At 37.0% G+C, this 15,142-nt stretch overlaps 1 protein-coding gene and 1 pseudogene across 1 annotated transcript in view; one reads left to right on the top strand and one right to left on the bottom strand.

Moving 5' to 3' along the window:
- Window positions 1-15,142, bottom strand: part of CCDC7 (coiled-coil domain containing 7) — a 93,966-nt gene that overhangs the window by 12,774 nt on the left and 66,050 nt on the right. Inside the window, exons 12-13 of the mRNA XM_069458853.1 lie at window positions 7,071-7,156; window positions 1,878-1,932 (exon numbers count right to left, since the gene is read on the bottom strand). Of these exons, the coding sequence (XP_069314954.1) occupies window positions 1,878-1,932; window positions 7,071-7,156 (141 nt within the window). The remainder of the gene's footprint in view (window positions 1-1,877; window positions 1,933-7,070; window positions 7,157-15,142) is intronic.
- LOC138375323 (tropomyosin alpha-3 chain pseudogene) lies at window positions 2,613-3,250 on the top strand (annotated as a pseudogene).

Below are 15,142 nucleotides of genomic sequence, written 5' to 3'. Positions count from 1 at the left end.
TATCCTTTAAATAAACCTTAGAATAATTACTGAAATAATGGTCCCCTAATTAAGAGGTGAACAACTAGTAGTTCATTTAAAAACTAAAGTTTTCATGTGACTTAAACATTTTATAAGCATTATAATTATTTGAAAAAATGTATAATAATATAATCTATTATTCATGTTTGCGTAAGGAAACAAAATTGAATAATCTTCCATTATTGTTGCAAATGCTGAGCAGGATTCAGAAAGCCATTTTTGCAGTTCAAATTTCACCCCTAATTTGTTTTCTAACCCTAAGCAAGTCACTTTTTATCATCTACTGATCTCTGTAAAATGGCCTAGATCCATGCAGCTCATAATAGAGTGCTGGAGGAAGGAGATGAATTCCTCTAAAATTATTAAATTCGCTGACATTCTCTCCAGAAAAATTATACCTGTACAGAAAATGTTGGCTTTAAATTCATAAAAAAGAATTTTATAGGATATTAGCTTAAATATTTCTAATATTAATAATATAATGGGATTATAACAAATTTTTAAAAATATACAAAATGCCATTCTATCTAAAATAAGCTTGTAAGCATGGAGGCAGAATTCTAAGATAGTCCCATGATCCTCCCCCCTGGGTTATGCTCCATATAATAAGATAATATACTCCTTTTGACTGTGGGTAGGATCTGTGACTTGCTTTTAACCCATATAATATGGCTAAGTGGTGGGGTGCCACTCCTTTTATTAGGTTACATGCTATAACAAGGGTGACAGGATATCATTCCCATGAGCAAGTTACATTATAGACTCTGTCTTAGCAGACAAGAGAGACTCTTGGCTGGTCTCAAAGAAGAGGCAAGCTGCTGTGATGTGCACTGTCTATGGAAAAGGTCATGTGACAGGAAACTGCAGACTGCAGTTGAGTGCCTCAGCAACAATTGCAAGGAATTGAAGTTTGTGATATCCACTTACGTTTGGAAGAGGACTCTCAAGGTACAAAATGGAATAAAACCCAGCCAACACCTTGATTACAGTCTGCTGAGACCCTAAGCATAGGACACCACTAAACCATACTGGGACTCCTAACCACTGAACCTGCGAGATAATGTAAATTGCTTAAGTGGCTAAATTTGTGGTATCTTCTTATGCAACAATAGAAAACTAATACTACAAAGTTGTATGTTTTATATTCAGTATCTCAAGTATCACTCTTATTTTTTCCAGAAGTTATGTTATCTAGTTCTTGAGTCACTCAGGTGTGTCCATACTTGTAGGACACAACTCCAGCCACTTACTGAAACGGATGGTATGATGCTACAATGGGTGTTAAGAAATCAACTTGTAGCAAAAGAAAAAAAGTATTACGAAGCCAAAATGAAGTAACAGGTTACTTGTGTTCCTTTTATTGGATCACATAAAACAGAGTAGGCTATATAGTTTACAATTTCTGAAGAATTTTTTATTTGCTTCTTATAACTCTTAAACCTTTTTGAGATAGATTAGTTATCAATTTACCCATTCTGGTGATAGAAAATATAAAGTTCAAATAGGTTAAAGGGACTTATCCAAAGTCATATAACTAGTGAGTCCCTATTTTGGTTCCCAATATGATATTATTTCCTCCATGATATTGCCTAAGGTTGAGTAAGACATGATAATTTGTTATAATCTTGGCAGTAAATATGCCTAGATTTACTGTTTTATTTTCTGAAACTTGCTGATAAAAGTAAATCAACAAGAAAGACATATCTTAGGAAAGAATTTCAGTACACACACACATACACACAGATTCAAATATGTCCATATTCACATACATACATCTGTTATTTATATATATAATTATCAGAGCATGTATCATTAATTAAATATAGATGCACAGAGAGAGAAAGTGTGTGTTTTACCTGGACTTGTAGCAAATCCTCTTTTATTTTAAGCTCTTTGTCTGGAGACATCTTCCTATAACAAAAAAATGTTTTAAAATACACCATGGTATTTTAAAATGCATCACTGCTTTGCCTTCTTGGGGAAGACTTTAAATCATTTTAAAAGGATGAAATTTTTTAAAGAAATTCAAATTTTTTGAAAGCCACAGAATCCATACAGGTCAAATGATAAACAACTAAAATAACATTTCTCAAGCTAACTTCTCATAGGTATGAGTAAAATGTGAAAAGACTGAGATTTTCAAAGTGCATTGGTCATTTTTTCTTCTCTAAGTCAAAGGACAAAGCCATTGGTCCAAAAAGTTTCTTTTCAGAATTTATGAAGCTCTATGATGACTGATTTCATAGTTTCTTTTTAACACTATTTTAAGATTACAGTTTGAACAAGCAAATTCAAAAAGCAATAATTATTTTATAATGCTAAGGAAAATATGCATTTACTTAATAAGGCTACTTTATAATAATCCACACACAAAAAAAGTAGATAACTTTTTATAAAAGTAAGTACAATTAAGAAGTACAGTAGGAAAGAACAGCTCAGAGGTGGAAGCAGCGTGAGGAGCGGCTGCAAGGCCGAGCGGGGGCGGGGCAGGCACCCAGGCCGGGGTCACCACCACGGAGGCGGCGAAGCGCAGGATCCAGGGTCTGCGACAGTGGCTGGTGATGCAGAGCAGAGAGCCGCGCACCTCCAGCAGGAAGGGGAGGGAGAAAGGCGGCCCGGGGACAGGCTGAGGCCTCCTTGAACCGCAGGACCCAGCTGGTGGCAGAGGAGCCAGATCCTGCTCAGGAGCGCCTGGCCACTGCCCTGCAAAAGCCGGGGGAAGCGGGAAAAGCTGCTGCTGAGAGTGAGAGAGGTATGAAGGTGATTGAAAACCGGGCTTTAAAAGGTGAAGAAAAAGATGAAACTCCAGGAAATCCAACTCAAAGCAGCTAAACATATTGCAGAAGAGGCAGAGAGGAAGGATGACGAGGTGGCTCGTAGGTTGGTGACTACTGAAGGAGACTTGGCACAGAGGAGCGAGCTGAGCAGGCAGAGTGCTGCGGCCGAGAGAGGGATGAGCAGACCAGACTGATGGACCAGAACCTGAAGTGTCTGAGCGCTGCTGAAGAAAAGTATTCTCAAAAAGAAGACAAATATCTCAGGAAGAGATAAGATTCTTCCTGATAAACTCAAAGAGGCAGAGACCCGTGCTGAGTTTGCTGAGAGATCGGTAGCCAAGCTGGAAAAGACAATTGATGATTTGGGAGATAAACTGAAATGTACCAAAGAGGAGCACCTCTGTGCACAAAGGATGCTGGAGCAGACTCTGCTTGACCTGAATGCGATGTAGAGCACCCCAGGCCCGCCCCGCCCCGCTTCTCCCTCTGACCCTGACTCTGCCTGAGGCCAGCCTGCCCGAAGCTGACCTTTAAACCCAGGGCTGATCTTTTACTGGAAGGTTGCTTTCTCCTCTCACCATCCCCTCCATCCTCCACCCCACCCACCAAATTGTCTCTGCCTTTTCCCAGAGATTCTAGCTGGGCTAGAGGCTGAGCACCTTTGGGAACAACATTTAAGGGAATGTGAGCACAATGCAAAATGTCTTTAAAAGCATGTTGTGATGTACACATTTTGTAATTACCTTTTTTGTCATTGTTGTACGAACCATTTGTAAAACATTCCAAATACTTCCACAGCTCTGATGCAGCAATCTAATACCTTTCTCACTTTTGGAAGGTGACTTTGCAGCTTAATGCATATTGCCCTCTCTATAAAGGAGGCAAAAAGGTATGGGCCTGCCTTACTGAGAACCAAACAGAGCCCAGGGAAAGACTCCACTATGGGAAATCTCATTGCTCTGTACAAAGTACTAGCCAAATCTGAAAGGTGATCCCAGGAGGAGTCAGCCAAAAAAAAAAAAAAAGAAAAGAAAAGAAAACACCAACAAAAACATGCTGTTCAGGTTTTCATTTTTAAGGTATCTTTGGACAATTTTATTTTTTTCATTAGAAGTGACCAAATTAAGATGGTGAGACCTCTGAGACCAAATTTTTGTCTACCCCTTTCCTAACCACTCACAGAATGGATCATGTGCCCCTTACTTTTGAGTTGACCACTTAATTGCTCTCCTGCCTCCTTGAAAGAAATAAAATTCTGTTTTTGCCACTGATTTACCACATGAAACTCATTTCATTTTCCTTTTCTGAGTCTGAAGCTGCTATATCTAAAAATGCCATCTCATCATGCTTTGTATCAGTCAGTGCTGGAGAAATCTCGAATAGCTTATGTAAAAACTTTGAAAATTTTATATTACTTTGAAACTTTGCTTCTTTGGGTTTGGGGCACCCTGGCCACCCCATTTGGCTGTAAGAGCTCTCTATAGTTTGTGGGCTAGCCGTGTGCTTATCTTTTAAAGTTTTTTCCCCCGCCCAATCCCCACTTTTTTATGAGGTTTCTGTGAGGTCTGTTAGGTGTACATCCTGCAGCTTATTGGCTTAAAATGTACTCTCCTTTGGTGTGGTCTCTTTGGGGCCAGTTGGGAGAAAGTGAAAACCAATAGTGCAACTGTTTTGATACTGAATATTGACAAGTATCTTTTTGAAATAAAGGACCAGTCCCTCCAAAAAAAAAAAAAAAAAAAGAGAGAGAACAAGCTCAGACTGGAGAGTTAACAAATTATTAGGTTATCAAATATTTGATTTCCTTAAGTATTAAGTTTGACAGTTGTCATCTCTGACATTTCACTTTGACACCTCTTGTTTTATTTTTATTGTGAAGGAACATCCTCCTTTGAAATGCATAGTTTAGCTTGTGATTAACTTTCAAATATTTTTGAGAGCAATTTTTGTTAAACCATGGATAAGTCAAAAAATTCGTGTTGTTTTCAAATATGAGTTCCCTTGCAGAACCACTACTGTGCAGACAGCTTGAAATATCAACGAAGTGTTTGGGAAGGATGTGGCTAATGAACACACAGTACATCGATGGTTTGAGAAGTTCCATTCTGGTGATTTTAATCTTGAAAATGAGCCACATGGGCAATCAGAGACCAAAGTGGATAATGATGAGCTGAAAGCTGTAGTGGAAGCGAATCCACCTCAACTTACATGTGAACTAGCAGCAAGGTTGGATGTTACTATTCCAACAATATTGGGCCATTTGAAACATATGGGCAAGGTAAAGAAGCTGGATAGATGGGTACCACATGAATTAAATGAATGTCAGAAGAGAAATCGTCTTGAAACTTGCCTTTCTCTACTGTCATGACATAAAGGAGAACCATTTCTGTTGAGCCTAAGAAATACTGATTTATAGAAATGCCCCCTGTATTTTTAGAGACAGATATGATTTCAGAAGTCAAGCAAGGCTTTGTCCTAAAGGAAAATGTAAACGTGTTAGTTCGCATATCAAAAGCTGCCTCACCTCAGGAGGGCGTCTCAATGGTCAGTAGCAGCTGCATTCCAAGGTGAGGCTATAATCTGGGTTTATGGCTCTCACCTGTTTTGAAAGACAAAGCAGGTCTTGCCTAGAGCCATAGATTGCCAGAGCTGATCAACAAAGACAGGCTGCTGGGGAGGAGAGCTAATCAAATAGATATGCTGAGAGCTGATCAAATAGATATGCTAAGAGCTGATCATAAGATATGCTGCCCGGCCAGGCCCAGACGGAACCATGCAGTTAAAGTAAATAACATAAGGCACAGCTCATCTTGACTTCTGAAATCTCTGTTCTAACACACAATAACCAGAGCCACGATGTCTCTGTTTTCGCTAAAGTAATAGCCTTATCATAAAACCTAGAAGTTTGTCCTAAGAAGATTTTATAACTCATGTTTACCTAGGTAGAGTTAGTTAAATGATCTGTAGTAGCCTTTTAGAAGACTTATGACCCTGAACTATCTATTATTATGTAAATCCCATTGCCCTTGGCAACCAAGAACCTGTATCTGCCCTATAAGTAGCTGTGTAAAACTTCAGTCGTTGTTGCATCTCCGCAGGAAGAGATGTAACCTTCCAGGCACCCTCCTTTGTCTATCTTCATAAATCTTTACTTTATAAACTATGTCTTTGGCTCTGCATATTATTTTTATTTCTGTTTCCTACTATTTTTTCATCCTTTGCAACAATCCCTGCATGAGGGACCCGAGAACCCCCTTGAGGGGAGTGTAGCTAACTCCCCGCACATTTCTACACCATATTGTGACATGTGATGAAAAATGGATTCTTTTTGATAATCTCAAGCATTTGGCACAATGACTGGCTAAAACTGAAGTGCTGAAACACAGTCCAAAACCAAATATTCATCCCAAAAGCTAATGGTGTGTGTTTGGCGATCCAGCACTGGTATTATCCACTACAGCTTCATGAAACCTGGTCAGTCAGTGACAGCAGGTGTCTACTGCAACCACCTGGATGAAATGATGAGGATGCTTGCAATTAAGCAGCCAAGATTGGTCAATAGAGACAGGCCAATGCTCTTGCAAGACAATCCTTGACCACATGTCACACAAACAACGCTGCTCAAACTACAGAAGCTGGACTTGGAAAACCTCTGTCATCCACCGTATTCACCAGACCTTGCACCTACTGGCTACCACTTCTTCCAGGCTTGGACCACTTCTTGCAAGCAAAAATATTCAATTTTCAACAAGCGGTGGAAAACGCCTTTCACAATTTCATCATCACTTGCTCTCCAGGCTTCTTCACTGCTGACATAAACAAGCTATCATTAAGTTGGCAAAACTGTGTTGATAGTTTAGGATCATACTTTGATTAACTCTACTGCTTCTTGTTTGAGATATAATAAACTACACTTTTGATTCAAAATTGCACACTTCATATTTAATGACCTTCTGATATGAAGCATTAGCTAGACCATCGAGAAAACAATGTAAAACCTTTTTCTTTGTAATTATTTCAAGATTTAATTCTATTTACCTATTCCTAAATATCTTTTGGTTCATCCTCCTCCTCCAATTCACTTTTGGTTTTTTTCTTCTTCCCTTTTTAGCTTTTTCCTACAATCATATCCTGGTCTGCTTATAAAACTATATATTTACTAATTTTATGTTTCTAAAATCTATTAAATTATGTTTACCTTAACTTGTTTGTCTAAATAACAATATAAATTAACAAGAAAGGGGAGGATTAACGTGCATCTTTATGTCTTACCCTTCTGAATCCTCATATTTTCCTTTGTTTTTTTTCTTCTCTGTTTTGGCAGTTTTCTTTGCTTGATCATGTGCAGGCTTTGTTTTCTGCATAATTTTATATAAGCCAGAAATAAATGGTTAAGGATATAATAAATTATAGGGAAATATATGATACTATACATTAATAAGATTTCTATTTTACTTTGAGAGTGACTATATAATGTTTCAAGAAAAATTGTCTGAATAGAAGCAAAACAAAATTAATGATACATCTGGACTGTTTATAATAATGCTTTATTGAATATAAGTTGTATATAAGCTAATATATATTAAAACATTAAAATTCCTGTAATAAATTACAGTCAGTTCTATTACAATATGGCATATGTATTCCTAAAATCAACTTACTATGCAAAAACATGCAATAAAACCTACTGATGTATGGGGAAAATGAGTTAGGTGCACATCATGCAAAAACATTATCAATGATATGTTTAAAACAATAGAAACCTAATAAAAACAGTACTACAGCTTTACATAGTTAAATGATTAAGAATACATAAATACCACGGGAAATATAGCCTTTTATCTTGACAAAGATCTGAAGCTTGTTTGTGGAAATGAGCACTGAATAGGTTGAAACTTGTGAGTTATTGTGTAGTGGAAGTGAGTTAATGGAAATTGAATAAAAACTTGTAACACTAGACATAGACTGTTGTGGCACACTACACACATGGTGAACCAAGGGAGTTGGAAAAAGCCATTTTCTGCCTTCACCTTAAATTTCTGCAGATGAAACTGTGCATAAGCACCTGTGAAATTCAAGTTATACTCAAATTATTCAATTCTGTTGGAATAAATCTGCATTTCAAACCAAATATTATAGCAGAATTGACTATGTGTTTTAAGGTATTCCTGAACTGCTATGTAGTATCAGATTATTTTATATAAGAAAGTAGAGAAAAAAATTAACAATTAGATTATTGAAAATTTTAGGGACCTATTAAGGCATTAGGTGGTTATTTCCTGTTTTAGACTACAATTTCCAATGCATACAAAATTCACTGTAGTAGCAAACTTCTCATAAATTAAACATAAAGTATAATAACCCCTCATAAAATATAGAAAAAAGAAAAAGTATAATAATGAATTTTAATGAGAATTGTTAACATCTCAAAATAATTTTCTAGCTTAAATATGAGATTTTGGAGATGTTTTCTATTCAAGAAAAATTAATATATATTGATAATCAATAAAAACTAAAATAATGAGAGGGATAAAAGACTAAAAACTAATGAACAGGTCATTAGTAAGTTCTGAGACAACTTCAAGTGAACCAATATGCTTGCTAATTGGAGTTTATGATAGAAAAGAGAGGTGGGGGAAGAGAAGAACTACTGGAAGAAATAATGGCTGAAATTTTTTTCAGATTTGATGAAAATTAAATACCCTAAAATCCACAACAATATAAAGAAAACTACCCTAAGTTACATAACAATCAAATTACTTTAAGCAGCGATAAATAGAAAATCTTAAAAAAAGACGGAGGAGAAAAGCAGATTACATACAAGGGTAAGGAGGAGAGTAGACTTCTGATGAGAAACAATGCAAGCCAGAAAACAAAGGAGCACCATCTTTAAAATACTGAAGAAAAAAGTCAACCAGAATTCTTTCTCCAGAAAAAAATATTTTTGAAACATAAAGGCCAAAAAAAAAGGGGGTGGGGATTTTTTTAGAAATCAAAGAGTTGAAAGAACACATCAACAGCAGCCCTGTATAACAAAATAAATAATAAAGAATTCTTCAAGCAGAAGGAAAATGATACCAGACGGAAATATGAAATTAAGGAAGACCACCAGAAATTATAACTATTAAGAACACCATGCACTGGTTACCAATCCCAAGGGAAGACTCTAAAGACTTCTTCCCATTGTATCTTAGAATCAGAGTTTCCAGGGAAAACACAATGCAATCAAGCAACAGATGGAACAAGGCTTTACTTGCATAGAGGAGACAGAGCAAGATCAGCTTCAGTATTGTGCATCAGTCCCCCGTGGCTAGCCAGTCCTCCTGGAAGCCAAGACAGGGGAATTGGCTATGGGTACTCCTCTGATACCACAGAAGAAAGACCAAGAACTCTCCTCATGGAGTTTGAAGCACTGGAGGTTGGGGGTATACCTAAGGACGATTTACACACATGCTTAAGCAACACAAAGGAACATGCATTGAGAATAAAACGGAAAGACATTCCCATACAAGACAATATACCTGACACAGGCTGCATGGGCTCTTTATCTCTTGGTAAGGAAGTGTTCCAGGACCAAGGACCATTTTTATATGCCAAGAGAGGAGTTGAACGACTACATGCACTAGACTGTCTTTCCCAACAATACAGAAGTCCCCCCTCCTTAAATGTAGTCTGGCTTTCCATGGTTTTAGTTACCCATGGTCAACTGTAGTTCAAAAATATTAAATGGAAAACTCCAGAAACAAATAATTTATAAGTTTTAGATTGCAAATTTTTCTGGGTAACATGACGTAATCTCATGCCATCCTACACTGTTTCTCTCCCTCCTGCCCTGGATGTGAATCCTCTGTCCAGCATGTGCATGCTGTAGATGCTCCCTGCCTGTAGTCACTCAGTAGCCATCTTAGTGATCAGATCAACTGTCACAGTACCACAGTGCTTGTACTCAAATAACCCTGATTTTACTTAATAATGGCCCCAAAGCACAAGTATAGTGATGCTGGCAATTCAGATACGCCAAAGAGAGGCCATAAAGTGCTTCCTTTAAGTGATAAAGAACTTTGTTGAAAGTTCTGAATAAAGAAAAATGTCATATGTTGAAGTTGCTAAGATTTACAGTAAGAATGAATCTTCCATCTAAGAAATTGTGAAGAAAGAAAAAGAAAATTCATGCTAGTTTACTACTGCACCTAAAACTGCAGAAGTGAATGATAAAAACTTAGCTAAGATAGAAAAGGCATTACATTTATGGGAAGAAGACATGAACAGAAAACATGTTACAACTGACAGCAATGTGTTAATCTAGAAAGCATTAGGCCTATATGAAGACTTCAGCAAGGGATCCTGTGAAATGAATGACACCAAGCCATTTACTACAAGTAAGGGATGATTACACAGATTCACAAATAGGTTTGGACTGAAAAGTATAAAATTACTGGAGAGGCCATGTCTGCTAATGAAGAAGCTGCTGCCACATTTCCAGCCAAGTTGAAGAAGTTAATTAATGAGAAGGGATACCATCCAAAGCAAGTCTTCAGTGGCAATAAAACTAGGCTCTTAAAATGTAAAGGAGGCACAATGTTGGCATGGACGCGGAGAGACAGGAACACTCAGACACTGCTGGTGGGACTGCAAACTAGTGCAACCTCTGTGGAAAGCAATATGGAGATACCTTAAACAGATACAAGTAGACCTACCATTTGATCCAGCAATCCCATTATTGGGCATCAACCCAAAAGAACAAAAGATATTCTATAAAAAAGACATCTGCCCCCGAATGTTTATAGCAGCACAATTCACAACTGCAAAGATGTGGAAACAACTCAAGTGCCCATCAATACATGAGAGGATTAATAAAATGTATCTGTATACCATGGAATATTACTCAGCTATAAGAAATAATGTGGATATAGAATCCTTTATGTTCTCCTGGATAGAGTTGGAATCCATTCTACTAAGTGAAGTATTCCAAAAATGGAAAAATAAGCACCACATGTACTCACCATCAAACTGGTTTCACTGATCATCACCTAAGAGCACATTTAAGAATAACATTAATCGGGTGTCGGGCAGATGTAGGGGGGGAGGGGATGGGTGTATACATACGTAATGAGTGCGATGCGCACAGTCTAGGGGATGAACACTCTTGAAGCTCTGACTCGGGGCGGGGGGCAAGGGCAATATACATAATCTAAACTTTTGTACCCCCATAATATCCTGAAAAAAAAAGTGTAAAGGAGGTACCAGAGCATAAAAGATGGAAGAACAGACCATCTTTGGTACTATGTAGCAACACTGTAAGGCACATGATAAAGCTGGGTGCATTACACAGAGCAAAGAACCCATGTGCTCTTTCTCAAAAACAAAGACAAAAATTATCTGCTTCCATGTTCTGGCAACATAACCAGAAAACGCAGGTGATGGTCATCTTGTTTATGGAAAGGTTCCACCAATTCTTCATCCCAAAATACTTGGAAGAGGAAGACTTGGAATTTAATAGATAATGTACCTGGTCATCCCAAATCTGTTTGCTATGAAAATGAAAATGTCAAGTTGCCTTTTTACCTCCAAATACAACACTTCACTGCTTCAGTGCCTTGACCAGGACATCACATGGTTTGCAAAGGCTACATGTACCCCACCTTGTATTTGCTACATTCAATCAGCAATTAATGCAGAGCCTAATCTGGATATAATACAGTGCTGGAAATCATTCACTATTGATGCAATAACATTCATCAAGGCTGCAATGGATGAAGTAAAACCAGAAACTGTAAATGCCTGCTGGAAGAACCTATGGAGTGAAGTCACAAATTATTTTAAAAGCTTCCTGGAGATCAATGGAGAAGTTGGGAAAATTATTCTTGTAGCAAGACAAGTTGGTGGAGAACGATTTACCAACAACAAAAAATTTACTAAAGAGGTAGATATATTACCAAAAAACCCCAAATAGAACTCCTGGAAATCAAAAATTCATTTAAGGAAATACAAAACAAAGCAGAAAGTTTTAAGAATAGACTAGACCAGGCAGAAGAGAGAATTTCAGGGCTTGAAGACAACTCTTTGAATTAACTCAGTCAAAAATAAAGAACAAAGAATCAAGAGGGACAAACAAAGCCTACAAGAAACATGGGATTATGTAAACAGCTAAATATAAGAATTATAGGCATCCCTGAAGGTGAAGAAGAAAAGCCATAAGGGCTGGAAAACCTATTTGAGGGAATAATTGAGGAAAACTTCCCTGGTCTTGCTACAGACTTAGATATCCAGGTACAAGAAGCTCAACGAACACCTGGGAGATTCATTGCAAAGAGGCCATCACCAAGACACACAGTCATCAAACTGGCCAAAGTCAACATGAAGGAGGAACTTCTGTGAGTCATGAGGTGAAAACATCAAGTAACTTTCAAAGGAAAACCCATCAGTCTAACTGCAGACTTCTCAACTGAAGCCTTACAAGCCAGAAAAAATTGAGGCCCCATTTTCAGTCTTCTTACACAGAACAACTGCCAGCCTAGAATTTTGTATCCTCCAAAACTAAGTTTCATATATGAAGCGAAAATAAAGACTTTTCCAGACAAGCAAACACTGAGGGAATTTGTGAGGACCAGACCTGCCCTGCAGGAAATACTCAGAACCGCATTATACATGGATCAGTCCAATAGACACCCACCAGTGTAGAACCACCCAAAAGCTAAAGTTCAGAGCTCATATAAAACAACAGCACAAGAGGGTAAATAAAGCAATAAAATATTACCCAACATGATGACTAGAACATCATCCCACATATCAATCCAATCAATCAACATGAATGGTCTGAATGTCCCACTCAAGAGACCCAGGCTGGCTGAATGGATGAAAAAATAAAATCCAAGTATCCGCTGTCTCCAGGAAACACATCTAACTCAAAGACCTCACACAGACTCAAGGTGAAGGATGGAAAAAAATACTCCATGCAAACGCAAACCAAAAGATAGCAGGTTTAGCTATTCTCATATCAGATAAAACTGACTTTAAATTGATAATGGTAAAGAAAAACAAAGATGTTCATTATGTAATGGTAAAGGGAGAAATTCAACAAGAAATAGCAACTATAAATATGGATGTACTTAACACAGGAGCACCCAGATTCTTACAGAAAATTCTACTACATCCAAGCAAAGAGATAAATGACAGCATTGCCATTTTCAGGGACTTCAACACCCCACTGTCAGAGCTGGACAGATCATCCAAGCAGATAATATATAAAGAAACACTGTACTTAAAGGGGACTCTAGAACAAACGGGCCTAACAGAAATTTACAGAAAATGTTACCCAAAAACTATTGAATACATTCTTCTCATTATATCTTTGGCCACAAAATGTGTCTCAACAAACTAAAAAAAAAAAATAGAAATCATAACATGTATCTTCTCAGATGACAGTGGAATAAAACTAGAAACCAACTCCAAGAGAAACACTCAATTCTACACAAAGTAATGGAAATTAAACACCCTGCTGCTAAACATTTATTGGGTCAATAATTAAATTAAGATGGAAATCAAAAGACTCTTCAAACTAAATGACAAAGGAAACACAAGCTATCAAAATCTATGGGATTCAGCAACAGCAGTCCTAAGGGGAAAATTCTTAGCCTTAAATGCCTACATCAAAAAGACAGGAAGAGCACAAACTAACAATCTAATGACACATCTTATGGACTTAGAAAACAAATTGCAAATCAAATGCAAAGCCAGCAGAGAAAAGAATAACTAAGGTCAGAGCAAAACTAAATGAAATGAAAAACAAAAAAACAGTACAAAGGATTAATGAAACAAAAAGTTGGTTCTTTGAAAAGATAAACAAAATTGATAGGCCTCTTGCTAGATTAACCAGGAAAAGAAGAGAAAAGACACAAATAAGCTCAATCAGAAATGAAAAAGGAGATATTACAACTGATACCACAGAAATACAAAATATCATCAATGAATACTATCAAAATCTCTATGTACATAAACTAGAAAACATAAAGGAAATGGACAAATTCCTAGAAAAACACAACTTCCCATGACTCAATCAGGAAGAAACAGAACTCCTAAACAGATCAATAATGAGCAGCAAGATTGAAGCAGTAATAAAAAATCTTCCAACAAAAGCAGCCCCAGACAAGATGGATTCACAGCCAAATTTTACCAGACCTACAAAGAAGATCTGGTACCCACACTGTGGAAATCATTCCATAACATAGAGAAAGAAGGAATCCTCCCCAACACATTCTATGAAGCCAGTATCATCTTGATGGCAAAGCCAGGAAAAGACACACAAAAAAAGAACACTACAGACCAATATCCATTATGAATACAGATGTAAAAATCCTCAATAAAATACTAGCAAACCGAATTCAAAAATATAATCCACCATGACCAAGTAGACTTCATCCCAGGGATGCAAAGATGGTTCAACATATGAAAATCAATAAATATGATTCATCACATAAACAGAATCAAAAACAACCACCATATGATCATCTCAGTAGATACAGAAAAAGCATTTAACAAAATCCAGCACCCTTTCATGATAAAAATCCTTAACAAACTAGGCATAGAAGGAAAATATTTCAAAATTATAAAAGCCATATATGACAAACTCACAGCCACATAATGAATGGGGAAAAGTTGAAAGCATCTCCCCTAAGAACTAGAACAAGACAAGGGTGCCCACTGTCATCACTTCTGTTAACACAGTGCTGGAAGGCCTAGCCAGAGCAATCAGGCAAGAGAAAGAAATTAAGCGTATCCAAATTGGGAAAGAGGAAGTCAAGCTATGACTTTTCACTGATGATGTGATTTTATATCTAGAAAATCCCAAAGACTCCACCAAGAGCTCCAGGAATTGACAAATAAATTCAGCAAAGTCTCAGGTTACAAAATCATTATACACAAATCAATAGCATTCCTATATACCAATAACAGTCATGGTGAGAGTCAAATCAAAGACTCAATAACATTCATAATATCTACAAAGAAAATAAAGTACCTAGGAATATACTTAACCAAAGTGAAAGATCTCTACAAAGTAAACTACGAAACACTGAGGAAAGAAATTCTCAACACACAAACAAATGGAAAAACATATCATGCTTATGGAATGGTAGAATCAACATTGTTGAGATGTCCATACTACTCAAAGTGATTTACAGATTCAATGCAATCCACATCAAAATACCAACGTCATATTTCACAGATCTAAAAAAAAGAAAAAAAAAAAACAGAAAAAGAAAAAATTCTATGCTTCATTTGGAAGTAGAAAAGAGCCCAAATAGCCAAAGCAATCTTAAGCAAAGAGAAAAATCTGGAGGCATCAC

This window comes from Eulemur rufifrons, chromosome 25, assembly GCF_041146395.1.
Source record: "Eulemur rufifrons isolate Redbay chromosome 25, OSU_ERuf_1, whole genome shotgun sequence".
Lineage (NCBI taxonomy): Eukaryota > Metazoa > Chordata > Mammalia > Primates > Lemuridae > Eulemur > Eulemur rufifrons.
Note: the sequence above shows the minus strand (reverse complement) of the source record. Positions and strands in the feature narration are given on the sequence as shown.